Source organism: Protomyctophum bolini (genome assembly GCF_963924005.1).
Source record: "Protomyctophum bolini genome assembly, chromosome: 22".
NCBI classification, from domain to species: domain Eukaryota; kingdom Metazoa; phylum Chordata; class Actinopteri; order Myctophiformes; family Myctophidae; genus Protomyctophum; species Protomyctophum bolini.
The window spans coordinates 14,635,588-14,657,539 of record NC_137883.1 but is presented as its reverse complement, the minus strand read 5'-3'; the positions used below and the strand labels follow the sequence as shown (position 1 = coordinate 14,657,539).

At 44.1% G+C, this 21,952-nt stretch overlaps 1 protein-coding gene across 1 annotated transcript in view; it reads right to left on the bottom strand.

The window, feature by feature from the left end:
- Nucleotides 1-21,952, bottom strand: part of LOC308309649 (uncharacterized protein) — a gene marked incomplete at its 3' end in the record, with an annotated part of 131,007 nt that overhangs the window by 41,219 nt on the left and 67,836 nt on the right. The window contains exons 10-25 of the mRNA XM_080755559.1: nucleotides 21,482-21,679; nucleotides 20,953-21,051; nucleotides 19,837-19,935; nucleotides 18,621-18,719; nucleotides 17,769-17,966; nucleotides 17,344-17,442; nucleotides 16,540-16,638; nucleotides 13,473-13,670; nucleotides 13,018-13,116; nucleotides 11,893-11,991; nucleotides 10,683-10,781; nucleotides 8,343-8,435; nucleotides 6,932-7,004; nucleotides 2,057-2,213; nucleotides 1,396-1,459; nucleotides 536-648 (exon numbers count right to left, since the gene is read on the bottom strand). Coding sequence (XP_080611685.1) covers nucleotides 536-648; nucleotides 1,396-1,459; nucleotides 2,057-2,213; nucleotides 6,932-7,004; nucleotides 8,343-8,435; nucleotides 10,683-10,781; nucleotides 11,893-11,991; nucleotides 13,018-13,116; nucleotides 13,473-13,670; nucleotides 16,540-16,638; nucleotides 17,344-17,442; nucleotides 17,769-17,966; nucleotides 18,621-18,719; nucleotides 19,837-19,935; nucleotides 20,953-21,051; nucleotides 21,482-21,679 — 1,886 coding nt within the window. The remainder of the gene's footprint in view (nucleotides 1-535; nucleotides 649-1,395; nucleotides 1,460-2,056; nucleotides 2,214-6,931; nucleotides 7,005-8,342; nucleotides 8,436-10,682; nucleotides 10,782-11,892; nucleotides 11,992-13,017; nucleotides 13,117-13,472; nucleotides 13,671-16,539; nucleotides 16,639-17,343; nucleotides 17,443-17,768; nucleotides 17,967-18,620; nucleotides 18,720-19,836; nucleotides 19,936-20,952; nucleotides 21,052-21,481; nucleotides 21,680-21,952) is intronic.

The window sequence follows — 21,952 nt, the reverse complement described above, 5'->3', positions numbered from 1 at the left end:
AGAGCCCACCAGTGGTGCTGGGGTGGTGGTGGGAGAAAACATCACATACAACCGGGAACCATGAGCAGAGGAAGGCAGGAAGAGCATGGAGTCTAGTGAGCTTACTGTAAGTAGCCTGCCCAATTGGTCAGCTGACTGCCGCATCGGTGAATGACGTGTGAGACTTGCACACACTTATACGCCCACATAGTAATGCAGCATGTTAACCCCTTGAGTATAGAACGAGCCTTTGAGCATGGCATGAACCTCCTTGAGGTTGTCTGCCTGAACTAACTCCGCAGGCTACGTCTAATTAGCGGATTCCAAAGACAAATAATGTACTTCCGGACAATACGCCAGGCTGTCGCTCGCTGTTAAAACGCACAGTGTACAAATGTAACCAGTGTTCCGGGTCCATTTGGTCCATTTTGATTTGCACTCTCAGAGTGCAAATCTCAGGGATTTTACTATGCAGAATAGACATTACACAGCATTGCAAAGCTAAAAATCAAAGTAATAAAGTAAGTCAGTTAAATAAAAAAGAAAGAATCTTTACCCGGTGTGAATGGGACTGGCCACTGGGCTGACGTTGTCTGACGTCTCCGTAGCAGGACTGCTGGGGATAAGGGAGTCCTCGTCATAGTCCTTTGCTAAAGGGGTCGGAGTGTGCTGAAGACAGATCCACAATCACTTTAGTATTTGGCCGAGTACGTTCACACATTCTATATGACACGCATGCACGCAAACATGTACATACACAGGAAGAAATTTGAGTTTGGTTGGTTATGATCGCACAAAAACAAAATAAGATATACAAAGGGATCAAATATAGGGATAGAAATCAGAAATGGAATAGAAAGAATATACAGTACAGTATATTAATAATTAATGAGAAATCAGATAAATGCTGACTGACTGTAGCATATTGAATTCATACACAAAGCACAGAATACACATCTGGGGGGAAAATATATAAATAATACATTCTAACTCAGTTGATAATATACATTGTTAATACTGTACAGTATTAGCAATTCAACTGTGTTTAATTAACACTAATTATTAAATTATTGTTTGAAATTATGTTGAGAGAAAGAGGGAAGCAGAGTAAGAGAAACAGAGAGAGAGTGAAAGAGAAAGGAGAGATGGAAATAAAGAGGTGGAGAGAAAGAGAGAGGGATAGAGAAAAAAAGAAAGAAACAATAAAAATACTATATTCAGAAGAATATGACAGGAAAAGTACTGTACTGTATGCAGTCAGTGTGTGTGAAGCATTCCAGACAAGAAATGGAACAAACTTAATATTCAGATATTCATTCAAGCACAAAGGGACCCAGGCTTACAAAACGCAATACATCCTCTGACCATAACACCGCATGTTCATACAGTGATATGCACAACAGCAGCTACGCATACCTGATCCAGTAGAACTGTCTCTGGAGAAACACAAGGAATTCTGGGAATGGCAGGAGAATAGGGCCTAAGGCACACATGGAATGAGAATAGAGCTATTAGGGTCAAACACTGAGATGCGCTTCCACTTTGATTATTGTTGAAGTACCTTATGGTGTCATATCTCATGCTATCTCGTGGGGTGCGTTCGGAAATTCACACTGAGCACATTGGTGTGCCCTCGTCGTTATTTTATTCAGTGCACTACTGCACTCAGTGCGTTGTCGTTACAACATCTGGTGCGCTGCGCCCCGGGTGTGCTGAATGCCCGCACTGACCGACCCTACTCAGAAGGTAAGGTAAGGTTGTCCAGTGATCACTAATCACTATGGTAAGGTTGTCCAGTGATCACTAATCACTATGGTAAGGTTGTCCAGTGATCACTAATCACTATGGTAAGGTAAGGTTGCGTTCGGATATGTGCAGTTATTTTTGTGCGGTCAGGTCAGGTCACTTTACTTGAGTAATTCATCCACTTTTTGATACTTTATACTTCGACTCCACTACATCTCAGGGGCAAATATTCAATTTTTATTTTTTTTAACTCCCATTTGAAAACGTCAATTACTATTTCCTTTAGTTTAGATAATTCCAAAAATAGCTGCACAGTGCGTGGCGAACTCACGTGGTGCCCAGGCCACTCTCAAACTCTCGGAGGGTCTTCTTAGGTGACAGGAAGTCATCGTCCTGGTCCTTGAGGTCGTCGAGTTTCAAGTAGCGAGCTCCGTCCATCCCCAGCAGCTCGTCTCCTGCAAGCAACACACACTCATGATGTAAGACGGCTGGAGACGGAGGGAGGACAGACAGAGAACAAATCTCAGACAAAAACAACAAGACACAGCAAGAGAATACACTGCAGAAAGTATCAATCTTAACTTAGTCTGCCTTCAAAGTTGACTTAAAAGGGGATCATATTTCTTTCCAATCCAGGGCATTCTAGATTTGTCCCAAGAATGACAATTTATACTCTATTGTACTGTATCTTCGGTGAACAACACCATCGAACAACAAAGTATGAATCAGGCTTAAGAATTACTTCAGGAATCGTCTATACTCTAGAGCAGTGGTTCACAAACTTGTTAGCTCAAAACCCAAAAGAGTTTGCCCGGAACCCAAGCTAGGAATAGCAGATCTACAAGTTCACAATGTGTCGCATCGTGCCACATTGCAAGCTTGTAGATCGGCAATTTTCTCTACTTCTAAGAAATTCCATCAGTTAGAAAACAAATGTTTAAGATTTATTGTATTCATGAAATTACTTTAATTAATGAAAATGTTTTTCGAAAATGTCCAGAAATCTACTATATAATGTGCCACGTCTCTGCGTACGTGCGTGCGTGTGTGTGCGCGTGCGTACGTGTGTACGGTTGTAATGCACGTAACTCGAGAACCGTATGACCCACCGACTTCACATTCGATACACGCGTTCCACACCCTCACAGGGAGCGTGGAACACCCCCACAGGGAGTGTTCCACACCTCCATAGGGAGTGTTCCACACCTCCATAGGGAGTGTTCCACACCTCCATAGGGAGTGTTCCACACCTCTACAGGGAGTGTTCCACACCTCTACAGGGAGTGCAGTGCCAGGTATCGAGTCGGTCGGACCCACAGTTCTCCAGAACCACCACAAAAGGCTCTGGTCAGGCTCTGCCAGTGGGCCTAATGAGATCAACTCCTTTCACCTGGGCCAGGCTCTGCCAGTAGGCCTAATACGGCCAACTCCTTTCACCTGTGCAATTTCCAGCCTCTGCCTCAGCCAATTGAGGCTCAACCAATCAGTTTCTGCCAGTAGGCCGAATTTTCAGTTTGCAGTCTTCGCACACACAGGTAGTCAGGTACATATACACAGATCTCCATGTGGGAAACCGGCTGACAGTTAAAACGGGTGCTATGACAACATATATCATTAGGTTCCCAAGTTGCATCGTTCCCAAGTAGGCCGGTGGCCGACTGTGACGGGCAATAATCAACAATAAAATGTAGGAAATAAAAAATAAAGGTAGGCCCTATCCATAAAAATGTGTCCGTTACCCACAAATGAGTCCCGACCCAGTGTTTGGGAATCAGTTGTCTAGAGAACATTCTCTAACTGGTGGCGTCTCCCTGTTTGGAGAATAAGCTTGAAACAAAATAAAATCAGCCAATGATTTTCAGATGGAAACTTTCTGCAGTGTAACGAGTGGTGCGCACAGGATTAATCGTCTTATTCATCACAGCATCTTCCTTCCCGTCCCTTTTCGTGATCCCAGAAAAGCCATGGAGTCAAACCGAACAACAAGTAGAGCCAATGGAGGCCGATGGAGTGAAAAAGCTAGGTAAGACGCAGCTCAGGTCCATAGCGTTAAAGGTGTAGGGAAACGGAAATGGTGATCAATTTATTTTGAAGTTTCAGACGGTTTCAACATGAAACACCGGTCTGAAGTTTCTGAACCAATCAGAGCGTCGCATCCCTTCAGGCGATGGGACGGTATGGGAATAAAAACGGAGGATTTCTGTAATCAGTAGCAGCTGTGCTGCACCGATGCGCCGAAATGGTGAATTAAACGGGTGAGCTTCATTTTTATTGGCTTTTATCGATGTGTATCTCTACACGTCATCACGCAGCACATTTTCGTTTTAATAAATAAATAAAACAATCGTTTTTATGTACTTTTGATATAAAAACACAATTTTCCCATTTTTTGGCATCCACGGATATGGTCTAAAAGTGTGAAAAACGTCTTTTTCATTTCACTACGCCTTTAAGGAGAACTCCTTCTAACCTAGCTCTGGTCCTTCTCAGACCAGAGCTAAGTAAATCCCAACACACACCGGCTCCGTCCGACGCGTTGCCACGCGGCGCCGCCTGGAAAATAGAACTGGTCCTATTGGCGCGCCAGGCGAGGCGCCAGCACGCGTCGGACGCCGCCGGTGTGCGATAGGTTAATTGAAAATAATGGAGGCGGCTGTTTTGACGCGTGGCGGTCGCAGACGGTGTGTGATGGCTTATGGCGGTGAATGTTGATTAGACACATTGCGTGGACGGCAAACTTCAAGGCGCCTGCTGCTAACAGCATGTTACTGAGCATGCCCATTAGAGATGATGAAACCACATGGAGTAATGGCTGTTTCTGTTTAGGAGAGAATAACTTGGTTATTTAGGGAGGGATATTGTCAAAAAACTGATGATGATGATAATCGTGGCACTGGTGTACTATTCAGAACAGATGAAAAAAATATTCAACAATGGAAACCAATAACAAACCAACACTAAAAATGTCAGGGGAAACTCCCCCCTGTCAGGTGATAAGAAGCAGCCTGCTCACTCCTCATCCACTGAAAGAAGCATGAGCTCAGTTCAGGACTCTCCCCAGGTTGACAAAGGGAGAGTAGCGCTTAGGATTACAGCTCAGGCAATTGGCACCAGGTGAAAAAAACAGAGCTAGAAAAATCGTAGAATTTGTTTTTCTAATTATGCTACAAGAGACACACCTCCATGTGTAAACAGCCGTTGCGGCCATGCTGTTTGCTGAGCAGTTTATGGGCCTGGCCTGTTATGGATCAATTAACCTAGAGCTCCCGTGTTCAGGAGGAGAAACAGCAGCAGAAGCAACACTTTTGTTTATCTTTTATGTATCTGATTTTTCTCTAATGGTGAAATTGGGTAGTCTTGTAAACATGAGTCGGAGGACAGATGTAGACACTGAACACTGGTAAAAGGAAAACGTCACGGTCACATGCCGATGAATGACTGACTGATGGTGTTTTCACATTAAGCTTCGACAGAGTGAGTAACAGAGTGGGGAGGAAGAGAGAGAGAGAGAGAGAGAGTATAGAGCGTCGCAGTCCCGCCCCCTTTCAGAACGACAAGTGGCCCAGGAAATGATTCTCCATTAATTTTCTCCATAGGCTTTTCAAAAGGTATTTATTTAAAGACGGTTACGCCGCGGACAAAGCCAACTCGGATCGTGACAAGGAGAGAGAGAGAGAGAGAGAGAGAGAGAGAGAGAGAGAGAGAGAGAGAGAATAACTATAACCCTAGTGTACCTCTAACCCTAGAAGAGAAAGCAAAAAAAGAGAGAGTAACCCTAAAACTAGAGAGAGAAAGAGAGAGTGAAGGAGAAGGAGAAAAGACAGAGACAGATGAAAACAGTGAAAAAGAGAGAGGAGAATATTAGTATTACAATACTGTAAAAGAGTAATGGGAATCAGTACGAACTGGAAAAAAACGAAACAATCAGCAACACGCAGATCGAAAAAATGAGAAATGTGCAATTGCAATGCGAGGCACATGAGTTGACGACGAGCCACCGGACGGACGGACAACCGACAAAACACACAGGTGTAGTATACAGACACAGTCCTACCTAACGTTATCTGGGCAACCCCTACGAAGCAAATGGAAACAGGTCATTATGTACAGTCATATAGACAGTCTGTCGTTGCTAGGAGACATGTGTGGAAAGCCTTGAGAACGTAGAACTTGAGCATGCCTTGGAAATGAAATAGAGCAATAGATTTAAGCAACATACAGTAATACAAAACTCTTCCGGGGTGAATGTGTTGGCAAAAAATAGCCAATCTACAATCTTTGCAATGTGACCCATTGTGCACTTTTAGATCAGTTGTTTTTGGCGGAGAGTTTTTGGTGCACATACTGTAGGGTGTAGGTTTGTGCTATTATACCACTAAATGTTGTTACAGGTGTGTCTATAAGCACAGCACACCTGCACCAATATCATGGTCCTGCACAAACCTCAGTGTATTATTGTGTATATACCACCGTTTCATTATCAACATTTATGATTGGATGTCAAGACAATGATGACACAAACTTTTTATGAAAGTTGATTCCACAAAGAAGAATAGTTCCATAGTTCCTTTCTAGCGCATTCAGGTCATCGTTTGTTTTAAGTGGGATATACCATTTTATTCAGCCCATTTTGTATATTTTGGTGCTGGCTGGTCAATCCGTTTTAGTGCTCTGTGTCTGCTTGTGCTACTGAGGGAATAATGGCCAATGCCTCTCAGCCAAATTATCAAACAGCGAGGTTGGATTTAACTGTGGTACAGTCAGTGGTGGAAAAACTACCCAAATATTGTAGTAAAAGTAAGTATGAGATGTAGAAAAGATGTTACAAGTAAAAATTTGGAATTCAAAATGGACTAAGTAAAAGTAAAAAAGAAAAAAACTATTTGTATCAAAACGTACCAAAAACAAGTAGAAAGGAGTCATTATGCAGAATGTATACAATGTCTAAAAAATATTGCGACACAATGTGAACTTGTAGATCGACTATTTTAAAATATCTGAAATGTATGGGTTGAAGTACAGTACTTTAGTACTAAACACACTTAGTTACTTTATGTAACTAAATGTATGGGTTGAAGTACAGTACTTTAGTACTAAACACACTTAGTTACTTTCCACCACTGCTGTCAGACAAATCGAACGGCGGGGTTGGAATTAACTGTGGAATAAAAAGTGCTTGATCTGCAGCCAAATTTCGCCAGCCTACCCTCATCCTCCGAAACATCCAAAACCTCATCCACTGTCTCAGGGAAACTCATCCGATGCTTCTCTGTTGTTATCTGTGGAGAGAGAGACAGACAGAGACAGAGAGACACAGACAGACAGAGACAGAAAGAGAGACAGACAGACAGACACAGACAGAGAGAGAGAGAGACAGACAGAGACAGAGAGACGGATAGACAGCGACAGAGAGGAGAAAAATAGACATGAGAGGACAGAGGGAGGGTGAAAATGACAAACGTGATTTCTGTTTTGTCCACAAGCATGAGAGTAGAGCCAGACTGATTGCCGATATTAGAAAACAAGAAATTCCGAAAGAGAGATCTATCGGCTGATATATTTTTATATACGTATAAAACATGTTTTTGCATTGATTCACAAAATATGAAATGAAAGCATGTATAATATATATATATATATATATATATATATACACACAGTATAATGGAACCATTTCTCAATAAGTAGTTCTCAAACATTTTCACAAAGCAGTTGTGAGCTTAGGATAGTCTTATTTTTAGGTGTTTAACTGTGTTAAAAATAATAAAAAATATAAAAACCATAAATAAAAGTTTTATACCGATATGCAGATACCGATATATCTCTGATAGTCCAATATCGGAAGATAAATTCTGCCGAGCGATTAATCGGCCGGGCTCTACATGAGACACTGAAACGTGATAAATGTCTTAGCAGAATCCCATCCTTTGAAAATACCAGTCAGCGATTCCGACGGCGATAATGTGCTGATATGGAACGTCGGCCATTGCGTTGCAGCCTGAACCAATTAAAAAAACAATAAATAGTAGCGTGTAGATCTCAACCAATAAAAGTGTTTGGAGGAGCAGCGAAACCTCGTTCAAATACACTCTATAGGAGGGGTGGACGACGTCGCTGCACAGTGCGTTGTCGCTCGCGGTATGTCAGGTCCCATTGAAAAACAATGATTGTGGGCTCTCTCCAGTGAGCACACACTAGATCTCTCCAGCCATTTTTTTGGCCAATTAACTACTTCCACATAATTGTGATAGAAATCTAGTTCAAACTTCAACATGTTCAGCTTTATGCAGTTATTTATGCTTGTATTTTCCTTTTTACAAAAAGTATTTTGTAAAATGTTTTGCACGAGGAAGGGTCAGATCTTTCTAGGTTCACACAAAGGTGCTATGGGTGTTTGCTAAACAGCACATTCAAACCTCTGCCGCTACCTGGAAACTTTTTCTTTTTTTAATACATTTTCTACTGTACATTGCAGGTTTTCGGCGAGCCCACGCAGTTTCTGCAGGAACTGCTTTTCTAGTTTTAAGGAGATTTCCTTGTTCACTTGCTCGCTCGCATCGCTGGCAGTGCGGATGGGGTGCTAAGAGTTCATGTGTGAAGCTTCATATGTTACTCACAGCAGACACAGACTCCTCTGTGACCAGTTTCAACACGTCGATTACAGAGATGTAGCCAAGCCGTTTAGCAATGCCCAGGGGAGACGTCCCGTTCTACACAAAGAGAAAACCACATGTTTATCGCACCAGCATCCTGTATCCAGCAAGGTTCAATATGCCATGTTTTAACCACTCAAGCCCTATATCCTCATACGATGAGCTAACATCTATTAGCTGATCTAGAACAGTGATTAGCCCGTGACCCAAAAGAGAAATTTGATTCCCCCCCGTGACCCAAACTAGCAAAAATAACAGATCTAGAAGATCACAACGGGTCACTTCACGCCGTGTTGTGAGCTTGTAGATCGGCTATTTTCACTACTACTTAAACATTTTTTTTTTTTTTAAACCTTTGAAATGATAATAATTTAAAAAACTAAATACAGAGAACAAAAGGGAAATTTGGCGACCCACAAATGGGTCCCAATGCACTGTTTGGGAACCAGTGATCTAGAAGATTATAAATCTTATTATCGGAGATGCCAGGGTTAAAGTGGTTAAACATGAAGACTGATGCATCCTCAAAAATGCCAGGCAGTGTCACAAGAGGGCTGCGACTCAAGGCGTCTGGCTTTTCTGACCAGGTGCAGGAACAGTTTGACCAGCACCAAGAAAAGCCTTCCTTTAGATGCTCAAGCAATGTCAGTTCTGAATCATCATACATGTACTCTCATGCCATGTACATATATACTCTTTTCCCGTTCCTAGATAACAAACTGTTGGATTTTGGAATCATACAAATGAAATACAAATACATGAACAATAACGGGAGGCGAGATGTGAATAAGTGTTGTTACTTTCGGACCAAGCTTCAGGGCTGATGAAGGTCAACATCTTTCCATTAAAATATCAACCTTTTCCAGGAACCTCATCCTGTGCACCAGGATCGTTATTGCAAATGTCAAAGCGAAAGACAATTTAACGATTCAATTACATTTTCAAAGTTAGGGTTATTAGGATTATTATTATGTGAGTGTGTGTGTGTGTGTGTGTGTGTGTGTGTGTGTGCGTGCGTGTGTGCGTGTGTGTGTGCGTGTGTGCGTGTGTGTGTGTGTGTGTGTGTGTGTGTGTGTGTGTGTGTGTGTGCATGTGGGGGGGGGGCTTCTCAGCTTGACCCGAAAGTGAGAACTCTGACTCACAGCTAAGAATGATTGAGGCTTAAGGGATAATTCAGACCAATGTTTAATTTATGCTCTGTCGCATGACCGAAAACAGACAAAATAAAAAGCTATGGTGCACGGCTGTGCGTACTGTTGTACGACAAAGTATAAATCAGGCTTCAAACGGTTTTGAGTCGTCACAAATCTTTGGTCTGAAGTATTAGGCTTAAGAGTTGGATGACGAGAGATTCTAAAAGAGGGGGGGGGGGCAGACTGGGAGACTTTTGTTTTGTGTTGCTTCTTTTACATGATGTTTCTGTCAAGGTGCAGGGAAAGGTGGGAGGAAATGGTCACGGATGGATGACGATGAAAGGGGGGAGTTAAATGGATTATTTTAATTCTTTCTATTTTCTCCCAATTTTGTGGTTGTCAATTGCCCATGTGTCACTGCGAATTTAGACAACCACATGGCCCCCTCTGATACACATGCAGTCACCATCCACTTCTTCTCAGCTGACAGCGACGAGTTTAACTGACTAACCAGTAGGACTCGGAGTTGCTATTGCAGCAACAGAGAACCCGCGAACACGGCCAGCTGTGTTCGTTATAGGGAGCGTCTGGCCAAGCCAGAGGCACCACTGCCTGGAACGGAACCGAAGCCTCTGCGGTGCTGAGCGAGGACTCAAACACAGGGTTTTCTTTTACCTTTCATGCCAGGAATCTAATCCAGGTGCTTTACCTTCATGCCAGGTATCAAATCCAGGTGTTCTACCTTCATGCCAGGAATTCAAGTGCAGGTGTTTTACCTCTGTCCCAAGAACCAAACGCTGGGTGGTTTTCCCTCTATGCTGGGAATTGAACCCAGCTGTTTTTACCTCTATGCCGGGTGGATATGGGACGATATGGAGATTTCATGTCACGATTATTGTGGCCAAAATAACTGCGATTAACGATGGTATCATGATGAGTGACACCCACAGCCACAATACCTAGAGGGAGCTTAAACAACAATTTGGTAACGCCCACCTATATAGAACAAACATAATACTCCTTATACAGCACTGCCACCCATATGGAATGCCCTTCCCTTAAACAGTGCTATTATCGTCCCATCCCTAATCCTGGGAATCGAACACGGGTATTTTACCCCTACGACCACCTAGATGTCCTGTTGCAAGGTGTGTTTTGAGGAGTGTCTCACCGTGGTAATCTCATTGGGCTGAGCGCCACTTTTCAGCAGAAGGGTCACGATGTCAGTGTGACCCTGTTGCGCCGCCTGGTGGAGAGGGGTATAACCCACCTAGAGGCAGACAGAGACATGCAGGGAGGGTCAGAGAGGAACAGGAGAACAGAGAGATTAAGGGACGGTGGGAGAGGAGAAGGACAGTATGAACTGTTACAAGGACCCCTAGCTTCCATAGAAAATGGGATATAATATTAGACCGTAAATCATGTCTGATAAAACGTCTACGGGTGCTTTCTTGTTCCACACATGCTTTACAACCAGAGCAGCGTTTGTGTGTGTGTCCAGTCCACCCCAACACCCGTTCTGGCTAGTGGGCTTTTTGGTGGGGCCTAAAAGCTAAGTGGACCAATGCGAGTCTTACAGCGTCCTACTCCTTGCCCGTCGGTGTGCCCACCCAGATAATGGAGATCTGTATATGCGTCAGCGCAAAGGACGTCAGTCACATTTCTCTCAGAATAGAGGCGAGCCGAGTGCTGCTGAGATATCGAAAAATGTGTGAAGACTCCAGTCCGTGATAACGAGGTGCTCAAAGTTAAAACATCTTGTATATGGAGATGGGGGTCCCACGGGGACAAGCTTCAAACACACTCTTGGGAGAGTGTGCTTGAAGCTTGTACCTCCCCCCCCCCTCTCTCTCTCATTAGCAGGCAACAGTGCAGTACTCTCTCTCTCTCTCTGTTTCTGGCACAACAGCGCCCCTACTGGTACTTCATACTCGTGCTCATTAACGTCACACGGACACATAGGTGGCACACATTAGGCACTGCCCAAATAGAAAGAGGTATACATATACAGTGAACCTTATCTGACAAACAACCACACACAGTAAAGTCCTCTGTGTTCATTTAACTCTCTCAGAGTTACCAATGGATAAATGAACGCTGAGGAGTTTGCGGTGTGTACAGTGTGTGCTGAAGAGAAACAGACAATGACTGGAGAGATTCATTGTTTAATACAATGAATGCGTTATGCGTATCAAACAATGTGCGCAGATTAGGCCCAGGGGGATGACAATATACGCAAGAAAGAAACAAAGGCAGAAGGGGTGTGTATGTATGTGTGTGTGTGTGTGTGTGTGTGTGTGTGTGTGTGTGTGTGTGTGTGTGAATGAGAGTTCACGAGGTACATAGACAGACAGACAGACAGACAGACAGACAGACAGTACCCTGGTCTTGCAGTTCACATGAGCCTGCTGCTGGAGGAGGAACTTGACCATCTTGATGTTGCCATAGTGACAGGCCACGTGAAGAGGTGTGTAGCCCATCTAACACAGAGGGGGAAATGCTTATCATCTCGTTTACTCGTTATCACCTCGTTAAGCCTCATAAACCCTGCCCATACACCATTTTGGGCAATATAGGTTTATTAGGCTAACAACACCATTGTCTGGTGTGCTCGTTGTAGCTCGGCCGTAAGCCTGGAAGGTCGTCGGAGCTATAGGGCGAGTGCTATGATCTAAATGTGTTGTGAGCGTGTACTGTTAGGATATATTTGCTATTTGTCACATGCCGAAGCAAAATAGGGCTTAAGTGGTGAAAATTAGGTCGTAAATCTCATGGAGAGAACTTATGTAAACAAAATGTATTCAGAATGGTCATAATTGGCAGCTAGCCGTGGTGCTTTGATGCAGATTAAACGCTTTCCTTTGAATGTGTATTGTAACCAAGGAGCCTGCTGGATTATGTCTACCTATTATTTTTCCCACACTTGACTTGATTTTCTCTATTGAAACAGATTGGTACTGTAGCAGCAAAGGTTTCTTTACTGTATGTCCAAAACTGTTGCTTTTCAGGAAATGGGAAAAAGAACACATGCTCCAATGGATTCAATTATTATTTAGTCACAAACTCTTGTTAATCCATTTCATTGATTAAATAATTTTAATCATTTTTATAAAAACTACAGACCAAGTTAACACTTTCAAACTTGTCCTCGTGATGCCGTTTTAAATGTATGTTATTTGCCTGTGTGTTTTTTTTTTAAAAGGGGGAAAAAGTGTTGTTTTGTGGAGATTATGTTAAACAAAGCTTACCCGTGAAGCAGAGTACACAGAGGTTATGTTAAACAATGCTTACCCGTGAAGCAGAGTACACAGAGGTTATGTTAAACAAGGCTTACCCGTGAAGCAGAGTACACAGAGGTTATGTTAAACAAAGCTTACCCGTGAAGCAGAGTACACAGAGGTTATGTTAAACTAAGCTTACCCGTGAAGCAGAGTACACAGAGGTTATGTTAAACACAGCTTACCCGTGAAGCAGAGTACACAGAGGTTATGTTAAACAAAGCTTACCCGTGAAGCAGAGTACACAGAGGCACCTTGCTTGACCAACGTATCTGCGATTCCCACATGACCCTCCTGGGCTACCAGGTGAAGTGGAGTCAGTCCATTCTGGAGTACAAGGAGGAATACAGATTAGAGCCAGGAAGTCCTTCTGTGAAATTAAACCGACACCACTGCTCACCCACCAGGGGTGTAGTGGAGGAGGGCGCTGGGAAGCTTCACTATATATATCTTTTTTTTCCAATTGTGCAGCAGGTATGTTTCAAACGTCTTTGAAAGACGGAATGAATCCAATGCTCATAGGACTAGTGATAATTAATACGGATCCAAGACAAAGGTTAATCCACGGATGGTTTTCGGTCAGGATAATTAGCACTTAAAGCTACGTCGGTCCAACACAGTGACACAACGCACTGGCCTACGAATCTAATTCCTCCACTGGGGACGAGAAGGAGCTGACATACCTTGTTCCCCACGTTGACGCTGGCCTGCTTGGAGATGAGCAGCGCTGCCATCTCGGGCCGTCCCTCCTGCGCGGCCAGGTGGAGGGGCGTGATGCCCTGGAGGGACTCTGCGTTGGCCAGCGCCCCGTTCTGCAGCAGGCAACTGGCCACCTCGATCTGGTTCTGCTTAGCCGCTATGTGCAACGGAGTGTAGCCATTCTACCAGACGGACAGACACAGGCACAGACAGACAGACAGACAGACAGACAGACAGACAGACAGACAGACAGACAGACAGACAGACAGACAGACAGACAGACAGACAGACAGACAGACAGACAGACAGACAGACAGACAGACAGACAGACAGACAGACAGACACGTGTACAGTCACACAGACAGACAAGTATACAGACAGACAAGTATACAGACAGAGACGGTGAGACAAACAGACATATAGTCAGACACATAAACATACCGCCAGATAGACAATCAGACACAAAGTATTATTCATAATTAAGGCATTTAGCAGATGCTATACGTACGTAAATCCATTAAAGTGCTACAAAGAGACTAGGATACGAATCGGTTTACAAATCCACAATACTATCTAATTGTGGTATATCCATGTATGCTATCTATCTCATTACATAGCACACATCTGTACAGTAGTTAGTATCTGTCAAAATAATAATAATAATAATAAAAAACAAGGGATACAAGGAATGCGGGTGATTTAGATCACTGGTTCCCAATTTTTACACCTGTTTATGGGTCCCTGTATTTTTTGTTTCCCACATTTTGTTTTCCAGTAAGAAGAAATGAAAGAAAAAAACCAAAGAAATGGTAAAAAAAGTAGTGAAAATCTATGTTCACAACACGGTGCAAAGCTATTTTCACTAGGGTCCCGGGCGGGGAGACACGTTTCTCTTTTGGGGCGACGGGCTAAAATGTTTGGGAAGTGGGAACCACTGATTTAGATCATGAAGAGGTGAGTTTGTTCAGGTGGAAAATGGGGAGTGAGTCTGCAGTCCTCCTGACTGAGATGGGGGGGGGGGGACCACGGTTAGTCTGCAGTCCTCCTGACTGAGATGGGGGGGGGGGGGGACCACGGTTAGTCTGCAGTCCTCCTGACTGAGATGGGGGGGGGGGGGGGGACCACGGTTAGTCTGCAGTCCTCCTGACTGAGATGGGGGGGGGGGGGGGACCACGGTTAGTCTGCAGTCCTCCTGACTGAGATGGAGGGAGGGGGGGGGACCACGGTTAGTCTGCAGTCCTCCTGACTGAGATGGAGGGAGGGGGGGGGGGGGGGGGGGGAGACCACGGTTAGTCTGCAGTCCTCCTGACTGAGATGGAGGGAGGGGGGGGGACCACGGTTAGTCTGCAGTCCTCCTGACTGAGATGGAGGGAGGGGGGGGGACCACGGTTAGTCTGCAGTCCTCCTGACTGAGATGGAGGGAGGGGGGGGGGAGACCACGGTTAGTCTGCAGTCCTCCTGACTGAGATGGAGGGAGGGGGGGGGGGGGGGGAGACCACGGTTAGTCTGCAGTCCTCCTGACTGAGATGGAGGGAGGGGGGGGGACCACGGTTTGGCAGCCAGGAGGGAGAAGAGTTTTGGATGCTTTGGAGCATTAATAATGAATTGGCCATAGTGTGTTTTAGGGAAGGAAGGGACAACCGGACGTCCTGCGTTAGCTGATGCTAAGTGAGCAAGAAGGGGGTAGCCTATAGACAGTGGTGGAAAAAGTACTAAATGTACCTAAAGTACAAACATAAAAGTACTCATTGACAGAATGTGCCATTTCAAGTTGTCAAATGTTTAGAAATATTTTGAAAAAATCTACAGCTTGTAGATAAATGTATAGGGCTGAACGGGTTAATGTATGTTTTGTAATATTAAGCAAAATCTATAAAGTAACTAGTAACAAAAGTTGTCAAATAAATGTAGTGGAGTACAATATTTGGATCCAAGGTGTAGTGGAGTCAAAGTAAAAGTTGGACGTACTCAATTAAAGTACAAATACCTCAAAATTGTACTTAAGTACAGTACTTAGTTACTTTCCACCACTGGAAGTGGAGTGTATACTATCTATACAGCAGTATGGAGAAGTGTACGGTGTACTGAATGTAAGGGGCAGGGCGCCATGCCCTTGATAGCTTTATAGGTCATCACCCTAGTGTTTTGCACCAGTGAACGCAATACACAAGAGGGAGACGTGGAAAATGTCAGACAGATATAAACATACAGACACATACAGTACAGTACATACAGTCCATATAGACCAGTGGTTCTCAATGTTTTCAGGCCTCGTCGTGACCCCCAAAGTAATCATATTTGAACTGGTGACTCCCCCCCCCCCCACGGGGTCTGGACCCACAGGTTGAGAACCACTGACTATAGACAAACAGACAAATACAGTCTCACAAAGAAACACACAGTCAGACAGATACACAATACACATACTATACATCCAGTCAGACAAACAAACAGATACAGATCATTTAAAAATCAATCACAGACAAAGAAACATACATGCAGTCATATAGGAACAAACATACAGTGTCAGTCAGTCAGTCAGTCAGTCAGTCAGTCAGTCAGTCAGTCAGTCAGTCAGTCAGTCAGCCAACCAGCCACATAGACAGAAACAAATATACAGTTAGTCAGTCAATCATGCAGACGCACAGACAGGGCGTTATACATTAGGCAGGCATGAGAACACAGCCATCCAGAAAAACGCAGACACAAAAACACACTTATAGAAGCCCTATCAGTCCACAGCCTATGGTCTAAATTACATGTTTAATTCAAGTGTTGAATTGGTAGGTAGGAATTAATCAGTTCATGTCAACTGTTCGGTGGAAGGGAATTGCACAATGAAAGTAAAAATGACACATTCATTTCCCAAGCGCTAAATATTCGTTAAATCATTAACTGCGTTTAATTATTCAAAATCTCTTAAGTTGTAATGGAAGTGCTTCCTCCTCCCGCAAGGACTTAATTCAACCATTCTCTCTCCTTGGAAATTACCACAACGTTTTGTGCTACGATCAATCACTTTGATAAGATGGCGTGTCAGATTGGTCTTACTCGGGCGGTACTGTGTGCAGATCCTCCCTTGCTAACCAGGAGTTTCACAACGTCCAGGTTGTTGTGATGGACAGCTACGTGAAGGGGTGTCAATCCATTCTATTAAACATACACACACACATTACAAAAGACATACCCGCTGTTAGGGCAAGCTATGAACTACGCCTGAGCCACACATCATTTCTGTGGACAGATAATACTTTAATGTCACTCCCACGGTACCAAACATTCGGACTCTCAGGTTGTACAGCAGTGACGAGTTGGTGCAAAAGGCACTCGCATATACGGTGTCGCTTTTACAACGTTTAAAACAAGGCAGGCAGAAGCGGTCAGAAGCGGCCATTGAGCCCCGTGTGGCACCCCAGAGCAAGGCGCCAAACCGAGCGAGTGGACGTGCCAATCGGTGCGATGTCCGTGTCTGCCGACTCTGCGCCATTCGAGTTGCATACTGATAGACAGAGAGTCATAAACCATCTGGCCTCGTCAACGCACAACGCGACAGTCCCATCGCATCCACGTCTGACACAGGGCATCCTGCCCAAATTCGTCACCTGCTTGGTGCGTGCATACATAGTATACACACCCACATACAGTCACACACACAGCATGCGCAACCACACCTGCACACACACACACACACACACACACACACACACACACACACACACACACACACACACACACACATACCAGCTTATATCTGTCATCACAAATAACCACTACTTGGTGACACAGGAAACAGCGCTAAGCATCCTTAGTGTTAATTGAAAGACTTCAGCGTACATGCGGCTCGGGTTGGCTCACCTTCCCAGCAGCGTTTGGATTGGCTCCTCTCTCCAGCAGAAGCTCAGCTACGTCTACTTTGCCGTACTTGGAGGCCACGTGAAGCGGGGTGAAGCCTTTCTGCTCACACACAAACACAGTGGTGGAAAGGGCATTTTAACAAGGTACTTTTACTTTACTTGAATATTTTATATGTATGACCGAAACGTCGACTGAATAATGTTCTTTGGAAGTTCCAGTGTGCGGGACTTCCTTCTCTGATATTGTCTACCATTGACATCAAAGATCCCTTGGTGTGCATTTGGACTTTCCTTTTTGTCCTACACACCATCGTTAACCTATGAGGTGTTCTGTTCAATTTTGTGCCGCTATAATGTACTTTGCATATGTAGATCTGCTATTTCCCCTAAATTGGGTTCCGGGCAAACGTCTAATCTCTCTTCTACCTTGGTCATGGTGGTCTGCTGTGCGTTCTCGTCCAGTAAGATCCGGATGGTGTGGACGTGTCCCTCACGCGCTGCGATGTGTAAAGGTGTGTGGCCAGCGGTGGTGGTGGAGTCCGGGTTGGCTTTGTGCTCCAACAGTAGCTTCACTAGCTCTTTGTGTCCCATACGGGCCGCACAGTGCAGGGGTGTCTGGTCGTCCTATCAGGAGGAGAGATGTTAAATCACAGTGCATGGGGTGTCTGGTCATCCTATCAGGAGGATAGATGTTAAATCACACAGTGCAGGGGTGTCTGGTCGTCCTATCAGGAGGATAGATGTTAAATCACACAGTGCAGGGGTGTCTGGTCGTCCTATCAGGAGGAGAGATGTTAAATCGCACAGTGCAGGCGTGTCTGGTCGTCCTATCAGGAGGAGAGATGTTAAATCGCACAGTGCAGGCGTGTCTGGTCATCCTATCAGGAGGATAGATGTTAAATCACACAGTTCAGGGCTGTCTGGTCGTCTTATAAGACAGAGAGGGGTAAACATCAAAATGGTTTGCACAATGGTGCATGCACATCGTTTTGTTACAGTGGCCATGTTGGCAGAAGTTTATTAATCAAGTGTTTAATTGGTTAAGATGCAACATTTTCAGCAGTAGATTGCAACTTCCAAAGCTCTTTTTGTCTTCAAATATCAGACAATTTCTTTGAACTTTTCGTTTTCAGTATTTTGCTTACAGCAAGCACTGTTTCCATGGTTCCACTGATTCCATAATGAAGGAATGGAATCATCAAACTACTAAAATGTGAAACAAAGAAAAATGAACAAATGAAACAAGTGAAATCTCAACCAGCTATCCAAACAGGATACCTTGGCCTTGGCGTCCACTTGTGCTGTGTTCTGGAGCAGGAAGAGAGCCACCTCACAGTGGCCAGCTCTGGACGCCATGTGGAGAGGAGTCTCCACTTTCTATAAGGGATACATTTATTATTATTTATTATTATTATGGATGATAATGGATGCCATGTGGAGAGGAGTCTCCACTTTCTATAAGGGATACATTTATTATTATTATGGATGATAATGGATGCCATGTGGAGAGGAGTCTCCACTTTCTATAAGGGATACATTTCGTACATTCGTCTCCATGTTTAAATGAATGCCCTACTCCGTCATAACAAAGTGTCTCTCTCTCTCCAAGTTGTCCTCAGACGAACCCTCCATCGTCGCTTCCAGTTATCCTGGTTCTCCATACATCTGGCCAGTTTGTTGGTGCTTTGCACTCCTGTGTCGTTCTTGAGTATATCCACATGTTAATGTCGGACGTCCTCGTGACCGGTGCCCGTGTGTTTGTTCCCACAACACTAGTTTGCTGGCTGGCAGCTCTTGGTGTCTTTGGCAGTGTCCTGCTAGTCTCATTCTCCTGGCTGCTATTTTATGGCTCACCCATGGCATTCCATCATACAGATTCTTGTTGGTAACATGTGTATACTCTTGCTGATGTTAAGTACTGCATGCAGCATTCTGGTGTAGCATTCACCTAGAGACTTCTGCAGGGTTGGCTTCAGGGTCCAGCATTCACTGCCGTATAAGAGAACAGACTCTACCGTTGCATAGAAGAAGATGAGTTTGGTTTGACGTGGGAGGTTGGAGCAACTTTCATAATGAAAAAATAGAAGGAAAAGTAATACAAGAGGTCTATATAACAACTACACAAAATTGTGTCCTGGAATCTCTGTTGCAGTAATGAGGCCCATCGTAGGTCTGTGGATGTTTTTGAGTTAAAGTATCAATGGGTTGGTTTCATTACATTTATTTCTGCTATCAATATTTTCATTGTTTTGTTTTTATGTTTTTCTGTGAGGATGCAGTAGAGATGTTTGGTTGTAAATACATCTTGAAAAATTGTGATCATTGTAATTGTAATTATTAGTGAATACTTAGGGGGGTAGGAGTTTAATACAGTTTACACTTCATCCTACTCCTTTTTGGACAATGCCTGTTCTAAACGAAACATTCAGATTATCATTCATATTTAAGATCAGCAGTGCGTAATTGATGGGTGGACACTAGGAAGCTATCTCACCACGTTGGAAGCATTGGGGGAAGCCCCTCTGTGAAGGAGCTGCTTCACGATGCTCAGGTGGCCCATGAACGCTGCTACATGGAGAGGGGTGAGACCAGACTGCACACACGCACACGCACGCGCACACACACACACACACACACACACACACACACGGAGAGAGGTTATTATAGGATTATAATGTGGAAGACACAGACCAACCACTAGTCGCAGATTCATTCATTGAAGATCAATGCATATGGAACAGCAGCACTGGCTCAGGAGGTAGAGTGGCCGTCTTGGAAGTGGAAGGTTAGCTATTCATGGCCGGACTCTCCCTGGCTTCATGACAAAGTGTCCTTGAGCAAGACAGACTTACTGTAACCCCCAACTGCTGTACTGATGAGCAGGTTAGTGCCTTGCATGTTTTCATCTGCAATCGGTTTGTGTGTCAGTGTGTGTGTGTGTGTGTGTGTGTGTGTGTGTGTGTGTGTGTGTGTGTGTGTGTGTGTGTGTGTGTGCGTGCGTGCGTGCGTATTGTCATATTGTCGGGCGGAAACCACTCATTCACAAAGAGAACACAGTTGGGCCAGTTGCGGGTTGAATTGCTCGGTGCTCTACAAAGGGACACTGAATACTGCATAAACTGGACTGTTTGACTCTGAGGAAGACAGTGAAACGTCAGTCACCCCAGGATGTATTAATAAAATGTGCAGACCCAGTCGAGTGCTCAGTATATGATGGTCTGTTTCGTCCTTTGTTTATTTCTTCATGTTCCTACAATTCCCATGATGCATTTCACAAGCCGCCCATGGCACATATTGGTCTGTGGGTGACGTACCTACAGTATCCTGAAGAAAATCTGTGTACCAAAATGTTCCCAATCAATCATTTTAGTTACAGGTCAAGAAGACAGTGTTCAGGACTCGGGACTCAGAGTCCTTTCTTGTATAAATGATTGTAGCCAACATACCCAAATGGTTTTATCTCTTTTTAGCAAAAACAAAAAAAGTAAAAAACATTTTTTTTTTACTTTTGCTGTCAACATCAAAACTATAATCATGTCCAAAGAGTCAAAACAAAAGTCTTTGTTCTTCTCACACACATATTATAATTAAAATTACTTTGTTATCTCACCTCTGTGACAGCTTCTAAGGAAGCAGAGTGCTTGAGCAGCAGATCCATGGATCGCATGTGGTTCTTCTTACAGGCAATATGGAGAGGTGTGAAACCATTCTGTACACACCGCAAACACAGAAAACTGTTGGAGCTACATGAGTATACAACAGTGGTGGAAAAAGTACTTAAATATTCTACTGAAGTAATAATGAATTGCATTTTTATACTCATTATACAGAATGGCCCATTTCACAAGTTTTAAAATGTTTGAAAATCAGCAGATCTACAAGCTCTGAGCATTGTGAGCTTGTAGAAATGTACACAGGGCTGAAGTGGATAATGTATGTTTTGTAATAATAATAGTAAAAATCTACAAAATAACTATAATATTAGTAACTAAAGTAACTATAGTATTAGTAACTAAAGTGTCCAAATAATTGCAGTGGAGTAAAAGTATAATATTTGACTCTCAGATGTAGTGGAGTAGAAGTAAGAGCACTAAAGAAACTTGAAATACTCAAGTAAAGTAATAATAAAGGTAACTAACGAGTGCGCGTGCGTTGGCCTTGGCCCCCTTGTCCAGCAGGACTTTCCCCATGCGGTGGTGACCGCAGTGGGCCGCTACATGCAGAGGGGTCAGGTGGTCCAGGGTGACGTCATCGATCTCAGCGTTGTACTGGAGCAGCTGTCTGACGCAGTCCATGTGATCACCCTGAGCTGCCATGTGGATGGGCGAGAGACCATTCTGATAGGAGGAGAGAGGAGAGAGAGGGAGTCAGAGAGAAAGAGAGAGGCAGAGAGAGAAAGGGTGAAAGAAAGGTAGTTAGTGGCGGCAGTGGATCAGGGGTAGTGTGGCCGGTAAAGCTGCTGGATGGGAACGTGAGGTTCCCAGTTCGATCCCGGGCTCCCCCAGCATTAGTCTCGAAGTGTCCTTGAGCAAGACGCTGAACCCCTAATTGCTCCCGATGAGCAGCTTGGTGCCTTGCATTGTTTCTGCCGCCATCGGTGTAGGAATGTG